This window comes from Uloborus diversus, chromosome 9, assembly GCF_026930045.1.
Source record: "Uloborus diversus isolate 005 chromosome 9, Udiv.v.3.1, whole genome shotgun sequence".
Lineage (NCBI taxonomy): Eukaryota > Metazoa > Arthropoda > Arachnida > Araneae > Uloboridae > Uloborus > Uloborus diversus.
The window spans coordinates 126,057,058-126,075,573 of record NC_072739.1 but is presented as its reverse complement, the minus strand read 5'-3'; the positions used below and the strand labels follow the sequence as shown (position 1 = coordinate 126,075,573).

The following is an 18,516-nucleotide window of genomic DNA, read 5'->3' as shown; positions in this document are numbered from 1 at the left end:
GGCTCTACATTTTTTTAAAACTTATTCTATCAACTTCGGTGACTAAAAGTAGTACTTTTGACTGAAGGAAACAACCCCATTGAGAAATTGGTGTGGTAGTCAAATTCTTGGCTTGAATAATTTTATTTTGGATACCATGCTGCTTTGTGCTAACCCAATGCAAAGAGATATTTCCCTACTTTTTGTTTCCTGAACTTAAAAGTTCCTACAACTTTTCTCCAGTTGATTAGACACCCTTGTTGATGGCTTTTAAATCCAAGGGAAGTAAATCTACTTCAGGGGTATTTTTGCGGGCTTTCGAATGAGACTGAAATTGAATCGATCGGATAATTATTTCGGGTAGAAAGAGCCTTTTAATGCCATGTAAGGTCCTAAAACTGAAATTCGAACGGTTCAGTACTTTTTTGCCGCTTGAAAATCCCTCTACGTTCCTTTTTGGGTGCCCAAGTACCTTCCTGTCAAATTTAATCGAGATCCGAAATAAACTGAATTTGTATAGGAAACATGCATACATATATGCACATATATTCTTTGTTTTATTTATATAGATTTTCCGGAAGTAATACGTGTAACAGTGATGAGAGGGAGGTAAAAAATGGCTAAAATAAAAAGTTTTCTAATTGTTTTTCCCCCTGTTATTTATTTACTGCTTGTAAGAATTCTAACCACTATATGCTCTAACCTTTCATGGATTCATTTGCACCAAAACAATCGTTAAAAACTAATTTTGAAGTTTTAGAGTAACATATTTTTTAGCCCATCACTTGAAAATTAATGTATTTTCTTCATAAATTAGCTGAAGTTATGAAGAATTTTTCATTTCACATTACTCTTGTTTTTTCTACCATTTTTTAATTGATTGTTCTTTCAATTTATCATTAGATGATTTTTATAAAACTTTAAATGATGCTAGGTTCTACTGTTGGAAGTAGAACAGTTTGTTCTTAAGGTATTTTAATTATTTTTCTTAAATCATTTTTGTTTTCTTCTGTATCTGTATGAATAACGAAGGAAGTATTAGATTCGTGAAAATTTTCGAGCTCTGAATTTCGATGTGTGCTGAATAGCTGTTTCAATTTTGAGGATTTCCGAAAAATATCTGTCATTGTGAACTTGTGTGTGACCTATCTTTTTTGGATATGCGACTTCAATTTGGGTAAGCTTCCTGGAGAAATCCCCCTTTGTAACGACCGAAAAACGCCCTCTTTGTCATTAAGAGTCATCTAAAACTGCGTTTCCAGAACTGCAGTTTCGAAAAAATTATGGGAAGAGCCCATGAACCTTCCCGCTTCTTGACACAATCAAAGACAACTGCAACTGCCTTTTGGAGTTTCAATTTCGAAAAATTGCCGGGGGAATGCCACCGAACTTCTCCTTCCAAAATTAATTAGAATTACCAAAGATCTATCAAAATTGCGTTTCCAAAGCAACAGGTTCGAACATTTAAGTGGAGCACCTCTCTCTCTCTCCCTTTCCTCACTCTCCCTAACGTCACCAATGTCTACTACAATTGCGATTTTCGTGCTTCAATTTCTGAAAACTGCCTGTCCTCTAACCATAGATAGCCTGAAATCGCAATTTTAAGACTTCAATCTGGAAAATTTTCCGAGGGAGACCTTCTCTACCGAACATTACTACAGATAGTTTAAAACTGCGTTTTTTGATCTACTATTTTGAAAACGTTTCGGGGGGAGAGTCCCTGAGTCCACCCACTCTCCCGAACATAACAGAAGAGTACACTATAAAACCAAAAGTACATGGACAGTTGCAAAAATTTACATCTTTAAGGATTTCTCAAGAAATAAAAAGACCAATTGCTTTGTAACTTTTGTCACGTAACAAGTATTCTCCAGCTCTCAATTTCCAATAAAAATGATGTCATCCTTGCGTTTCAGGGGTCAGTAAGAAATTTAGGAAAACAAAAAGGTTTTTTGGTCATCATTGATCGTTAATAGCTCAGAACAAGCTCTAATTTTCAGAAATTAGTTAGCTTACTATGTACAATCATGTTTCATACTTTTGAGAAGGTATTACTGATATTCACAACAATATAAGTATTTTTTTTAAAACTACAAATTTTATTTGAAGGTTTTTGGCTCTTAACAAGCAGACTTTTCCATCAAAGCTTACAAAGCTTTAATTAAACTTGACAACATACAAGAGAAAAAAAAAAACAGCCGAAAAATTAATTGCTACATACATGAGGCGAGACTTTTTACTTGTTCTTATGGAGAGGATAAAGTACGTTTTGCATCAGGATTAACCTTTTTTTTTGTGGAGAGGGGGGGGGGGGCATTGGAGGTCTGACTTCGATATTCACTGTACTAGACATTGTGGGGCTATACTACGCTTGGGTCAGTTAAGGAATACTTGAAATACTGCAGTTCCAACGCTGATGTTTTCACTTTGTGAAAACTGCTTTTTGTGAAAAAAAAAAAAAAAAAAAGAAAGACTAAGGGCGGATACTTATCAACGTGCGTTAGTAGTTATATTTCTTAAATTCAGAAGTTTTCAACGAATTTTTAATAAAGCATAACAATAAAGTTTCAACATGTAAAAAAAAAAAAACTACACATAACATGCGAATGAAGTTAGTTTTTTTTTTTCTAGGGAAGAGTTCAGAGAAAAGGTGTAAGAGAATGTTTAGAGAAACACTACCGCAGTATTCACAACACCTATCGAAAGGATAAGAAATCAGTTTTTTTATGAACATAAACTTTTCTTTAGGAGCAAAAATATTGTCTTGTAGCATTTGTAAGCAAATGATTGATTTCAGCTTGAATACCTGGAAGCGTCAGCAGGAAATGCTCCAGTTGGCGTACAACAACCAGTCAATTCAGTCGCAATTGTTGGACGCTCACACTATATACCAAAGAAGTAAGCTCGAAGATGAATACATGGTGAGCATTTGAGTCTTGACTTATGCTAGGCTAGGGGCCGTAGAATGCATCCCTTGCGTTATAATCAAAATTCTGCGTTGTAAAATCTGTTCCTCAAAGCTAGACTAAAGTGAGTCCAAAAACGGCGGTTTTCTGCATGCAAAATTGTATTCAGGGGCGCCCCGATCTTCAATTTTGGGGAAGGCAGAAATTCTCAATTTGCCGAATAGAACTCCAAGTTTTGTTGAATGATGATAGTTTTGCCGAACAGAACTCCAAATTTTGCAGAATGAAAGTCCAAATTTCGCCGAATGAGGAAAATTTTGCCAAATAGAGCTCTAAATTTTGCCGAATTGTCAGACAAAATTTGCCGAATACGAAAATTTTTGAAAGGTCACAGTGACCTAATGTCGGAGCGCTCTTGATCGTATTCCACATTAAGCCACAACGACGTAATTCTATCTTTAGAAGAAAAAAAAATCCTTCATAATAATTTACCAGCCTTATAAGAGCGCGAGTTCGAACCATTGAAACCCCATACATATGTTTTTACGCTCTCGTGTAAAGTAGTGATAATATACAACTTACGTTTGTCTGGCTTTGAGGTGCAGAAATAGGGTAGGATATGTTACCGCGAAAGATCAAAATTGGAGAACGTCTACATTCATCGGTGAGTGGTCTTTCGCAAAAGTCCTTGCTATGTAAATGTCAACATTTACCGGGTTTCGGATTTTCACAGACCAAAATTGGAAAATGTCTACATTCACCGGTAACCGGTCTTTTGCCAACGTCCTTGCTATGTGAATGTCACAATTACCTGATTTCGGATTTTCACAGTAGCATATAACTTTTTGAAGCACATGTACAATTATTTTAGACTCTTATAAACTTCCCTCAAACTATTTTAAACCATTCTCTAACCATTTATGGGCGATTCTTTCGTTACGTGTACATAACATTTTTCAACTTTAATGCCCTTTATGACAAACTTATTGGATACTTTTCATATTTTTTTAAACTACTTGTTAAATTTTCATGTGTTTTAAGAAAGCAAAAAAAAAAAAAAAAAAAATTAAAATTTAGATTAATTTTTTGTTGCAAAAAAATAAATAAATAAATAAATAAAAATCTGAAATTTCGTTACGTGTGTTACTTTTATAAAGCTTGGTATTTGAAACTTCGTTTAATTCTGTGAAGTATAAATGAGTAAAATCAAGATATTTTTTATAGAGAGATATTTATCAAAGATGTGGTTTAGAGATCTTTAAAAAAACTTTTAAGCAGTAAACATTTTTTTGATTTGGTGAAATAGCTGCGTTACGTGTGTTAACAGAGAGTTACGTGTGTTACTTTTTGTGTGAGTATTACAACTGAGGAGTCACAAATACTGCACAAAAACATTTAATTACTTGAAATTTACTGAAGTAAACCAATTTATTTTAACAATTGAAACAGATCATGGTTTGGGAAAAAAATTATACCGGACTTTTCCACCGTGACATGTATGACTTTCTAACGCTGTTTCTTTGCAAACAACAATAAAAATGTCAATGACGTTTTTAAAATACATCTTTTATTTTCCTTTAGTATGATAACGAAGAATGTCTAGGATTATTTTAATGGCAATATTTTTTATTGTGGATGGTTCGTTTACCTGAATTGCCTTTGGTCCCAGTTAGTCCGGATAAGTTGTATTATATTTATCTAATAAAGTAATGAATAAAAAGCTATTAAAAAAACTTTTGTTCAACATAATACTGAGTAGTATCGTAAATGCACAATATTAATGCTCAGCAGGAGGAAGTTCTGCAGCTGTTCAGATCGAGGGTAGAGCTCTGACAGCATCTGCACTTCAGGCTGTTCGAAAAGAGCATAGAAATAAAAGAGTGGCCACTGGCCAGTTGAATTTCTGATATTAGTGGAAATACACTTGCTGCAGTTGACTTATTTATCATGCTAGAAAGTCGCCCGTCAAGGTATGACAGGTGAAAATTGCTTCTACATTTGAACGAAGCCATTGCCTGTTTCGTGATATTTTGATACTTGAATTTGTAAGCCTAACTCCAGTGGATTAACCCAAAACTCCAGTGGGTAGAGTTCATTGTTGACCATTTTTACGTTTCTTCATTCTCCCGAAATGACAGTTTTACCAGTAAAACAGTTCAGATACCTGATCCAGTTCAGGCTCGTCAAAATAAAGCATATTCCCTGCATGTTAAACATTACCAAAAAATATTATCAAATTATCATGTCGTGGAGCAAGTTTCATTGCTGATGACATCAGGAACGTTACTCCATGATTCGCTATTATACAGGGTGTTCCGTTTTAACCCGCAAGACCTTTACTTTCGCAACCGCTAGTCCTAGATGTATACTTCCAATTGCAAAAATGTTCAAAATCAGATGCAGGGTTAAGACATTGAAAGTTTGAAGCAAAAATAAAAATATGTCAAAAAATACAAAATTTAACTTTTTATACGGGCCCCAGGTCCCCTAACTCATATTCAGGGAAATAATCTCCAATAAAAACTGTGACTGCCACAAAACACTTGACAATTGTGGGACCAAAACTCAAGGAGATATTCCACTTTTTAGTTTTATGGGACTATACAGAAGATGAGATTGGAACTTATCTTCCTTTCGGAAGAATGACTGGTTGTCAAAGTAAAAAATACAAGTTGTTTATATTTTTCATTGTTAATCAAAAATAAATGCAACTGTTATACCCTAATACGCAAAAACGCATTGCAAAACCTCGAAAAATTTGAAAAACCATGGTCTATGCACACATTAATTTTACACACTTGTTAACCACTATATTTCCACCCAAGAGGTGTTATTGACGGCGAGTGTAAATTGGTGTAAGTCACAAAGCGCTGCTTTTCATATCTCGGTGAATATTGGTCGTACCAATGTCAAACGTTCTATGTTGGAATTATATTTCACTGAAGACTATGTCCCTGAATATAGGTACCTGGAACCCGTATAAAAAGCTAAATTTTGTATTTTTTACTCATTTTTATTTTCGCTTCAAACTTTCAATGTCTTAACCCTGCATCTGATTTTGAACATTTTTGCAAGTGGAAGTATACACCTAGGACTAACGGTTGCGAAAATAAAGGTCTTGCAGGTTAAAAAGGAACACCCTGTATATTGAGGATATACAGACATTTCAACATGTTCGATAGTGAGTAACACGCGGCACCGATGATAACAGAATGAAATTTATGCCACAAGGAGAAGGGATGACAACCAGGTCGAAGGCGGAGTAAAGGAATCGTAATCTCCCTTTAAGGGCAGTTCACTTATCGGCCATCCGTGCCGTCCATCCCAGTTTTTGACGTGACGGATTGTCGACGAAAACGGTAGAATCCACATACCATCGCCGCACATCAATCACGTGGCTGAACTCACCCACCAGAGAAAAGAGCGCACTGCTTGGCGGTAACCAATGAAATGCTGTCCTACTTTTGACAGCCTTCAGATATCAAGATTCTTCTGATCGAAACCAGTCCCGTCCAAGATGGCTTGCTGTCATGGCAACCAGCAAAGAACACCTGTATCGGGAGGAAAAAAAACGTGATGGACGGAACGGACGGCCGATATGTGAACAGGTCCTTACTCCGCGCAGGCAGCTATAGGAGTTAGTACTTCCAAGGAAGTTACTTCTGTCTGATTGCTAGGGCACGGAGACCACTGATTCCGATATTAAACTTTTTTTTTTCTTTTTACAATCTCGTAAACCAATTTTTTGCAATCAAATTTAAACAAACTCGTTGCTTTTTTAGCTCAACCAGAAGTATAAGTTCAACCTCTTGAGATTTCCAACGGACGAACGTCGTCGGCGGGATATCGAACATCACCTGAATCAGCTGAAGAAGGACATCATCAAGGAAGTCGTCAACACTCGAACAGGAACGGTAAGAAATTGAATTGAATGCTCTGTTGACATTGAACCATGTTTCGGCAAATCTCTGTAACGATTTACAAACTAAAGTGTGGCTCAGCATTGATGGCGCTTCGCAGAACATCGAATTCGTAAGAAATAGATCCCCCCTCCCCTCTGTCAACACAAAAATATTTTAAATCATTCCGCTTTCTTTCGACATCGTTAGCAATCACGTGAATCAAGGTTTAGATTGTATTTAAAATCTGCTAAAAAAGTCCGTATTATTCCAGTTCTATATAACTTGGAAGTTTCAAAAGAATTCCATAAGACGCAGAAAAATATCGATCTATATTTTGGTACTAACACTAATTCTTTTGATACTAATCGCGAAAAAGCGTTAATTTTCAATGTTTTAACTGATACCTTCAGTAATTAAGAGCCATTTGTCTGTAAGGATCAGGCAGGTTGTGAGTGTTGACATTTTTAATTTTCATTATTTTTGCAAATGTTGTTCCTTATCATGAATGTAATGTTTGTGCAAAATATGAGTTTTGTCTGCCTTACCGTTTTTGGGAAATAAAATTTTTAAATTAAGGGGGCGTGGCACATTTTTGCATGTTTTTCAAATTTGCAGATTTTAAAGTTCTTGTTGCTTTAAGCGCCCCTATAATGACACGTATTTTTAAATTCTATACTATTATATGGTCTTCTTAGATACTATTACAGCTGTCAAATCGGTGTCACTACGAGGGCGACGGCAACAAACTATGTTTAAAAATGACCAAAAATGATTTTTTTTCTACATTCAATGTCAATTTTCTCAAAGCGCCTTCATGATCACACCAGCGTTTTTACATCAATTCCTAGCTACACTTGCATACATCAAAAATATGTAATAAAATTGGTGTCACTATAAGGGCGCCAGAAGATAATGGAACTTTTATGTGATAAATTTCACAAAAATGCAAATGTTTAAAATGTAACTACTACTCTCACCCTCATAGCAGAGATCTGAAACTAATTAAGTTTGATAACCAACATGTTCGTCTAACATATGAACTAAAAAAATCGGTGTCACTCCTATTACTTTCGGAAATATAATCATTCGAAATTAGTATGTTGTGGAGTTATTTAGAAAAAGACTTTTCTAATTCGAATGGATTTTTGCACGGTTTGTTTTAAACTTTAATGTATGATTACAGTAGTGACACCTAAAGTAATGTTTCTAATGCTTTTTATAAAAAAAGCTTTATAAAAAGCATTAGAAACACAGTAAACCGATATAGGTACAGATGGACGTATTATGTAATGTGCATTATAGGCTAAAATAGTCGTACTAATATTCATATTTTTTCAGCCATACTAATTTTTTATCTGTTATTTATATTAAAAATGCAACTATTTATAACATAATGTCTTAAATAGTTATAAACATAATGTATTATATAGCGAGCATTCAGAATCTGAAACATAATTTGAGGATGACGCAGACTAAAACAAAGAAAACATAAAAAATCAAATCACCCAGTTTCAGAAAGACGGTCATCCTACTTGATATCTGGCAATTTTGTAGTCCTGATACTTGGGAAAACATGGTATCCCAAAGAAATAGTAGAAGTTGACCATTTGCTAATCTTAATACAACTAGCCCCCTTATAGCAGAGATCTGAAACTAATTAAGCTTGATAACCATCATGTTTGTCTAACATTTAAACTAATAAAATTAGTGTCACTCCTACTACTTTTGGATATATAATTATTCGAAGTTAGTATGTTGTGGTGCATTTTTTTCATTTCTTATTATTATTTTAAATTTATTTTATTTGTTTATTTATGCATTTTGTTAATTTAATCTTATCACACCCAGATAGTGTTTTGACCATATTTATATTTAATTTATTACAAAGAAGCAACGTTTTACATAAACAGTTTTGGGCAGTAAGAGCGTCTTTATCTGAAATAGAAAATGCTCGTTTTGATACATTTACAGGTGGATCTATTGTGCATAATATGTTTAGATTACCATACCATACGTTTTTTCGAGTCAAATAAATTTATTTATTCCAATCCTTCTTGCCATGCATTTGACCTTTACTTGCAAATGATCAACTTCTACTATTTCTCCGGGATACCATGTTTTCCCAAACTTTAGTGCTACAAAATTACCAGATATCAATAAGAGATGATCGTCTTTCTGAAACTGGATGATTTGATTTTTTATGTTTTCTTTGTTTTAGTCTACGTCATCCTCAAGTTATGTTTCAAATTCTGAATGCTCGCTATATAATACATTATGTTCATAACTATTAAGGCCATAATGTTATAAATAGTTGCATTTTTAATATAAGTAACAGATAAAAAATTAGTATGGTTGAAAAAATATGAATATTAGTACGACTGTTTTAGCCTATAATGCACATTACACAATACGTCCATCTGTACCTATATCGATTTACTGTGTTTCTAATGCTTTTTATAAAGCTTTTTTTTTATAAAAAGCATTAGAAACATATTATTTTAGGTGTCCCTACTGTAATTTTATATTAAAGTTTAAAACAAACCGTGCGAAAAGCCATTCGAATTAGAAAAGTCTTTTTTTTAAATAACTCCACAACATACTAATTTCAAATGATTATATTTCCAAAAGTAATAGGAGTGACACCGTTTTTTTTTAGTTCATATGTTAGACGAACATGTTGGTTATCAAACTTAATTAGTTTCAGATCTCTGCTATGAGGGCGAGAGTAGTAGTTAGGTTTTAAACATTTGCATTTTTGTGAAATTTATCACTTAAAAGTTCCAATATCTTCTGGCGCCCTTATAGTGACACCAATTTTATTACATATTTTTGATGTATGTAAGTGTAGCTAGGAATTTATGTAAAAACGTTGGTGTCATCGTGAAGGCGCTTTGAGAAAATTAGCATTGAATGTAGTAAAAAAAAAATCATTTTCGGTCATTTTTAAACGGAGTTTGTGGCCATCGCCCTCGTAGTGACACCAATTTGACAGCTGTAATGGTATCTAAGAAGACCATATAATAGTACAGAATTTAAAAATCCGTGTCATTATAGGGGCGCTTAAAGCAACAAGAACTTTAAAATCCGCAAATTTTAAAAACGCGCAAAAATGTGCCACGCCCCGTACATTTAAAAATTTAATTTCCAAAAAACGGTAAGACAGACAAAGCTCATATTTTGCACAAACATTTCATTCATGATAAGGAACAACATGTGTGAAAATAAGAAAAATTTAAAATGTCAACAATCACAAATGCCGTAAACTGCCTGATTCTTACAGACAGTGGCTCTTAAAATCATACAGAGACAAGACCAATAGCTAAGAACCCTCTCTCGATCAAGTCAACATTCGAACAAAAAAAATCATGATCAAAATTTTTTCACCCGTTTAGGAGCTACGGTGTCATAGACAGAAACACAGAAACGTGAAACGTATAACCCATCTAGAAGCGATAAAATTCAGAAAGAGTGAAGCTTTCAAGTCTTGAAGCAAGGAATCCAATGTTCTCATGATAGATTTTAAAGTAAAGTATTGGAAGAAATCAGGTTTCTTCCACTAGTTACACTCAAAACGTGTCAACCACTCGTAGTATTGAACCACGCGACTTGGGATCTTCGCCTCAGCTTTTCCCAAGCCAATGATTTTACTTGCTACCTCTAGTTACAAATCCCTGTCCAAAGGTATATACCCCTTTAATTGCGTTCGGTGTTAAACTAATTTTTAGGTGCACTTGTTCATGGCTGAGCGCCAACGATTTTGAGCTACATGGCACTTCATGTAATCTTTGGATTAAGAAAACACAAGAGACTCCAGCTAAAAATAATTAGTTTTGAACACTTTTCCCAGAGTATGCATTATGCTTTTGCGGTTGAATTCAATTTTATCATCCTAAAAGAAAAAAAAACCTTCCGGCGCTTTCTGAGCATGTTGTGTAGAAAAAGTCAAATTCGATATTAAATTATCAATTATCAAATTCGATAATAGAAATAAGAGATGAGATAGAATTTTTAAAAAGTTGCATGGGAGCTTTCAACTTTCTTTTGTAGCTCCAAAGGCATGAAGTGATACTTTGTACACGTGTTTCATGCCCTTGCTCACAGCCATCTTAAAAACAAGGCTTACGCGCTCATTCAACACGGCCGCCCGTGAAGACGATTTGTTTACATCTCATAATAGCTCTACCGTGAATAAAAATTTAGATTTTTTTTTATAATCCATTAAAAATGCAGTTGGTTTTTACATGAAATACTCCGACACATCTCTCAATTAAAAATTTTTATCGTTCGAGCTTTAATATCGACACAAATAGTTCTTAAATAGTAAATTAAATTAACATTCATGCATGACACATTAAATAATATATTCGCAATAAATATAGATAATGAATAAAATTAAAATTTATTTTAATGGGTAAAAAGAAAATACACTGCAACTTTAAATTCTAATGCAAAAAAAGTACGAAATATATTTTGCTTTCTGTTCATTGTAAAATGATTCAAGAAAAACGAGAAGTGCATATTTCTTATTCATAAACTAACAGATATTTTGCATTTTTCACACGAATGATTTACATTGGTATTGAATGATTTACATTTTGGTATTGATTTTATTTGATAAAAATGCAGACAAATGAAAAAAAAATATCAGATGGAATTTTTAAAAAAAATACAATATTTAGCCATATTTTAAACTGTTACAAACAAAAGAAACAACATACATTTTTGAGGGAAAAATCACTATAATACCCAATAATACTTACAAAATATCTGAACACTTGAAACAAACTAAACAATCAGGGCCCGATCAAGCCAAACTGGTGCCCAGGTCCTGAGTAGAGTTTGGTGTCCCTCCCCCATGAGAAAATCTGCACAATTTTAAAGTCAATGTTTCATACTAGAAACTACATTTTAAAGGAACATTACTACATTTAAAAAAGGAAACCTGGGATTTGAATACCAAACACTTGATAGTCACCAAACTAATCACAGTTAAAAATGCCTCTTAAGGCGAAAAAGTGTTAAAAAACAATTTAAAACTGCAAAAAAAAAAAAAAAAAAAAAAGAAAAAAAAATCTTACCAATTCTGACAGCAAGCTTTAAAAAGTCTTCTTTCTGGCTTTAACAGAGGCAAATGTGTCGATCAAATAATCGAAATCTATGTTTGATGCAGGGTAGGGGGGGGGTTGCGGACAACCCCCCCCCCCGAAACGTTTGTCTCAAAAAAAAAGAGAAAAAAAAGAAGAAAAAAAGAAAAAAAATTCAAAAACCACTTTTTTCTGAGTAACAAAGGCCAAAAATTCACTTCGCCCCCCCCCCTCCATGCCATTGAAAATCTGCTCCTCAAGCATAAAGACGCCTCCCTCTACTGCGACAGTTTTTTGATAATTGACTGAAATTTAACACTTCGCTTTAGAAATGAGATTGATTTGTTAAATCCATGTATATGCAGCCTTTCTTCGTCATCGATTCTGCAAATTGCTAAATATGTTTAATTTTATAAGTCGCGCAGTGGGAATATTGCATACAGTCGAATCTGTATACTTCGAATTTCACAGGGAAGAAAAAAATCGAGATAAAGAGGTTTTAAGATACGGGGGCTTTGAGAAACTTTATAAAATTTGGAATATGATGGTGAAAATTTGAAATCGATACTAAAGACAATGTGGGCTCTTGATTAAAATTCCTCTGTATTAGTTTTGTTAGGTATTTTTTCTATTATTACATTATTAAGTGCTTTATTGCATGTTTAAGGAATCATTTTGACAGTAAAAGAAATTTTAAGCATATCTATTTGAAGAAAAAGTCTTATTGCTTTTTGGTCCCTGATTTGATTTTTTTTTATTCATTATTTATTCTCTTGAGGTTAGCAATTGCTGCAAATCTAACTTGGCCAATATTCTACGATTTTCCTTTTTTCATCACTTGAAAAAATCTTATACTTTCTTTTTACTCCTATCATTTTGGTTTTCTAAGGAATCACAATTTTAAGAAAGAGAGCAACCAAAGAACAGCACTAATCCAGATAACAGAGCGAAATGGCTTTTAACTTGAATGATCTTTAACCATGAACTTGAAATGTAAAACCTGTGAATTTCACCCCTTTACTCGTCTTCCAAGAAAATGCGCGAAACGACTGTCCTTTTGTTAATCTTCCTAGAAAGCCTATTCGTGGAACGCATTTCTCCCTTTTTTCCACTGCCCCCTCAGCTCTTGAAGACAATTCCTCTGTTTATGAGTTTTTGTTTGCTGCTTTAAAGATCATTTGGCTTTGAATCCGAAAATGATAGCATAACTGGAATTTGAGACGATAGAGGTTTTTGTTGGTCTGGTCTCTTGTGTGTCATAGGTCATAGTTAAAACGACCTTTGCTAACCACAGTATACATCGCAATCACATTGATTTTTCATCCAGTATTTACTGCGTATTCTTTTGGAAACATACAGTCTGTTTAAAATAGTACATTCTAAGTGAAAGTTGATGCACAGTGAAGTGAGCAAAACCGACAACAAGCTTTTTTAAACCCTAAGAAAAAAATGAAAATGAAGAAAAGGATTGCTCTAAAAAGAGAAAGTTAACGCCAGCCTAGTCCCATCGGACCCTTCTGAAGGTGATTTTATTTTAATTAAAAAGAAAAACTGCATAGCATTACATGAATAAAATGTTAAAAAACGAAATGAATCTAGACTAATTCTGTTAGCTTGGTTCGCATTAAAAAGTAGAAAATAAAAAAGACTTCTGTTTATAACACTTGAAAATTGCTGTTGCTCTCTCAAATATATATTTATGTAAATTCTAAAGCAGCTAATAAAAATAAAAATATAAACTTGAGAGGAGAACGCGCGGTATGCAGCTTTGAGCGAATAACTATCTACCGACTATATTTCTTCCCTAATTTTTTTCATTCAAATTTTATTAACTGCTTTAAAATTAGCATAAATGTAAATACATAAAAAGCAACATATAAATATAAAGATATGAAAAGCAATTTCATTTTTTGCGGATTATAATTCAAGAAGTCTTTTTTTATTTTTGTCATACTTTTAGTGCAAACCAAATTAGTAAAAAGTCTTTATAGTCTGTCCACCAATGAGATTAAAAGTCAAACATCCAGTTTACAGGCGGAAATGGAAGTATCTATTAGCTTTCAGGGATGCCAGCTTTTGTAGATGTGTGTTAGCCTCTAAATTAAAGAGGTCACTTTGAAATGAACGGAGCACGCTCATTGGTTTGGATTGACTGGTTTTGACAAGACGTTGCTAGAAAATTTCACTTTAAATTAAACGGAGGATAAAGAAAAAAAAAGTTAAATTTTCCATAACATTAGAAAAATATAAAAAAAATTCTTTGCTTTTGTTTTGTTTGACACAAGTATCAGGCTTAGGGGCATTCAATTCCAAAGTATGTAAGATTCACCTCCCTCTTATTTTTTTTAATACTAAAAAAAGTTTCACACACACACACACACACACACACACACATATATATATATATATATATATATAATATATATATATATATATATATATATATATATATATATATATATATATATATATATATATATATATATATATATATAAAGAAGTAAACTCCCCCCCCCCGAAAGTCGGGTCTAGCTACGCCTCTGGTTTGATGTCACAGAATTTTTAATGGTCAATAAGGGAAAACACCTGTAAATTATCCTGAGAAACGCAGCTTCTCAAATGATTTTTGATTCTTTTCAAAATTGAAAAGGAACCTTCACTGGAACAGCTGCTGATAGGCAAGGTAAGAAGAAGCTGCAGGGGTGAATCCACATTCGGAAATGTATGTGTAATGTTTAGTGATCTTATCCTTTTAAAACATTCTCCAGGAGAAGGGTTACGTTAGCGAAAATTTGAAAATGTGTTCATTCTTCTGGAAAATGTTCATCTATGTCATCCGAGTAATTTTTTTGAAATTCCAGAGCTAAGGAACAACGACTTCTTTACGCGATTTTTTTTTAACTTTATGAGTTTTTGAGTTGATTTTAAAAAAATTTTGAGCCCCTTCTTCCTTAAAATTGAGAAAAAGTAAAATAAGCTTTTTTTTTTTTTTTTAAGTAAGTGAATTTAGACTAGGCCATTTTGGTGCCCCTAAATTTGTGGTGCCCAGGTCCGCGGACCCGCCGGACCGTGCATTAATCAGGCCCTGTAAACAATTGGTATAAAAGGAAAATACAGATGCATATATTTCAGAGAAAAAAATATAATTAGATTTATCACAGTTATCCATTAACTGTGAGTTTTTTTTTTTTTTTTGAGAAGTTATTCAACAGTATTTTATAAATCGTTTGCATTATATTTCTCAAAATCAAGAAAATGTTGTGAGAGCTAAGCTTGTAATGGTTATGTACCACATTTCTAATGCATGGCTCGCTAATAGTTGTTAAAAGCTTTAATTCATTTTCATTTGATATGAATGCCTCCTAAAAAAAATTCCACAACATTTTGAAAAACATTTATAAGAATAGAAGCTCAGTTTAAATGAAAAACAGTTGGTGTTTTTCAAAAATCGCGATTTAATGTATCTATTAAACTGCACTCTTCAGAGAATTCATGTTAAAAAGCTTCATGAAATTTTAGTCAAAGACAAATAATCTGAAATATCCTGTTTGATAAAATATTACAACGTTGAATCGCACAGATTTTTAGAAGACTGCATGCACGTAATTTGGGGTTACAAGAAACTCTTTTTACTTCCTTTTACAAAAAAGGAAGTATTGTATTCGCGAAAAAAAAAATTCCACTAAAAAATCGACCTTAATTTCCATTTTGCTCACCCCCAAATGAATGTTGATTTTTTTTTTTTCAACATGACCACACGTGGATAAGTGCCTAAGAACGTATTGACACCCAAAATATCCACTTTGGCTATCCCCGAGTTAATTACAACGAGTTTTCTCGTGACGTTCTTATGTACGTATGTATGTGTGTATGTGCGTATGTATGTCGCAAAACTCAAGAACGGTATGTCCTAGAAAGCTGAAATTTGGTACGTAGACTCCTAGTGGAGTCTAAATAGTTGTGCACCTCCCTTTTTGGTTGCATTCGGATATTCCAAAGGGGGTCTTTTACACTTTTTTTGGGGGGGGGGGGATCATTGTTAATTTCAAGGTAAACTCAAATGTGGTGTTATAATTTGGCAAATACTTGGAGATATATCGCCAAGCTTTTGGTCGCCAAGTTTTGTCGCCAACTTGGTGACAAATTTGGCAGGTTTTTCTAAATCTGGTTTTATTTTGGCTACTATTGGCAATATTTAGAGAGTTAATCATTGAATCACATTAAAATGTCTAATATTAGGAAATATAATCTGTATATGCACACATCAGCTCGTTTTTTTTTTTTCTATGCAAAAGAGGTGAGTTTATGGATGAAAAGCATCCGATAAACGTTTTTTCATTCGTAAGCTCCATTCTTTTTCATTAAAAAAAAGGATTCCTTGAAGCCCCGCAACGCGTGTATGCAGTTCCCTGCAAATTTCAGGGATTTTACGTAACAATATATATTTTTTTGCTTTTCTGCACAAAGGTATGTCTTTACTTTCTACCCTGTCTGATGTTATTTCTTTCCTTTTTCCCCAAGAGAGTTAAGAAACAGAAAAAGTCTCGCTGGACAGAAGAGAAAGAGGCTTTTCAAGCTGCAAAAGCCGAAAGAGAAGCACGAGAAGCAGCTGAAGCGGAAGAGCGCGAAAGAGCGGCAGAGGAAAAAAAGAGGGATGCTGCACAGAAACGAGCGGAAGCTAGGGAGAAATATCTGAAGGCCAATAAAGAATGGAAGGAGGCAAGGCGAAAAAGACTGGAGATGGTGGAGGAGCAGAAGAAAGCTGAGGAGAAAAGGCTAGCAAAAGAAAGGGAGCGTCAAGAGGAAAAGAAGCAAAAGGAGAGGCAGAAGGAGAAGGAAAAGTTGGAAACCTGGAGAAAGCAACAAGAAGAAGCCAAGGGACAAGAACTGGGAAAAAAGCAAGAAAACGAAAGTGCGAAAAAAGACGAAGAGAAAAGAAGAATCCAACAGCAGAAGAAAAAGGGGGCAATAGAAGCATGGAAGCAAGAAAAGGCCGCTTTAAAGAAAAGAGAAGAGAAGAAACGTGATGACGAAGAAGCACGGAAGAAACAGGAAAAAGAAAGGAGGGAAAGACAAAAGAAAAAGGAAGCAGTGGAGGCATGGAAGCGGAAAAGAGCAGAGGAAATGAAGAAAGAAATGGAGAATCGAGCGAGAAAGGATAAGAAATGGGGCGGATCAAAAACATCCCACCAACGTCAAAAGCCGAGCGAAAAAGGAAAGGATGTTAAGGAGAAGAAAGTACGTGACGATTCATCTGTTTCATCTTCGAAAGAATCAGTGCCTGAAGTTTTGGAAGAGAGTTTAGACGATGGAAAGTCCAAAAAGAGTCCTTCAACTTCAGATAGCGCGGACCAGGGCGCATTTGAAGATGTTCTTCAGGAGTTTGAAGAAAGCAATGATGAACCTCTTGCTGGATCAGATGATGACGATATTTCCTCTGACGAGAGTGATCCTGGGGAGAAGGACGTTGATGTACGTGGTGAAAATTCCACACAAGAAGAAGATTCTAATGTAGATGATATAGATGAAAGCATCCAGGATTCTACAGACGAAGTTGAAGAGCTGAGCGACGATTTTGATGACGAAAACGAAGATAGCCAATCACAGAAGTCAACCAATTAAGCTTAAAACAATTTAAATAAAAGATAAATGAGAACATAACGATACATCATACCTTAGAAACAAAAAGTAAAATAATATATATTTTTTTTTTTTTTTTGGAGCTGCAATATTGTTTGTAATCTTCCGGTAATTTTCGATGCATTTGTTTTTATGATTTATAAAATGAGATTGTAAATTAATAAGCGTTGAGCGCATTTTCAACTTAAAGTTGTTCAGTCGTTTCTTAGCAGCGCAAATTCGTTTCATAAAACTATTTAGTAAAATCGATATTTTCGTGGCTTCTGCCCAGAGCCACGTATGTCTCCCAGTCTTATAGACCGGGATCTGAAGGGGGTTGAGCATGCATGGAAAGGCTGACGCAATATTATTTCTGATTATTGTTACAGGCACGATGGTGATTATGAAACCACATGTCGTCGCCCCCCTGGGTGGTCGACAACCCCGGGGGAGGGGGGAAAGCAGTGGGGGAGCCGTTTTCTAAAACATTCACAACTCGCGAACTATTTGAGATAAAACACTGAAAAAAGTGGCAATCGACGCAACAAAACAAGGGCTTCATAAAAGCTAAATATAATTATGGACCTATCTTTGTTGGTTTCTGAGTAAAATTCCATTTTTCGCAAACAAGCAAAATTTTTGAATAAAATGCGCAAAACAAACTTTTTTTGACCAAAATAAATTCCAAATCAAAATTGTTTGATTTTTTTTTCAAATAATGCCCAAAATATCATTATTCAGTTTGTAAAAACATTTAAGTAAGCGTTGAAAAACAAAATGACAGTAGCAAGCTCGATTGCTCGAACACGATTTGCATTATAGTTCAAAAGCTGAAGGGGTATTTTGAGCATGCATGGAAGACCTGACGCAAAATTCTTTCTGATTAATGTCACAGGCACTATAGTGAATATGAAACCACATTTCTTCGCCCCCCTGGATGGTCGACAACCCCGGGGGGAAGCAGTGGGGGGTGCTGTTTGCTAAAACACTCATAACTCGCGAACTATTTGAAATAAAACACTGAAA

General features: G+C 34.3%; 1 protein-coding gene across 1 annotated transcript in view; it reads left to right on the top strand.

The window, feature by feature from the left end:
• The window catches only part of LOC129230471 (golgin subfamily A member 6-like protein 22), a 69,983-nt gene extending 52,490 nt beyond the window's left edge, over window positions 1-17,493 (top strand). The window contains exons 5-6 of the mRNA XM_054864873.1: window positions 6,668-6,799; window positions 16,393-17,493. Coding sequence (XP_054720848.1) covers window positions 6,668-6,799; window positions 16,393-17,493 — 1,233 coding nt within the window. The remainder of the gene's footprint in view (window positions 1-6,667; window positions 6,800-16,392) is intronic.
• The last annotated feature ends 1,023 nt before the right edge of the window (window positions 17,494-18,516 follow it).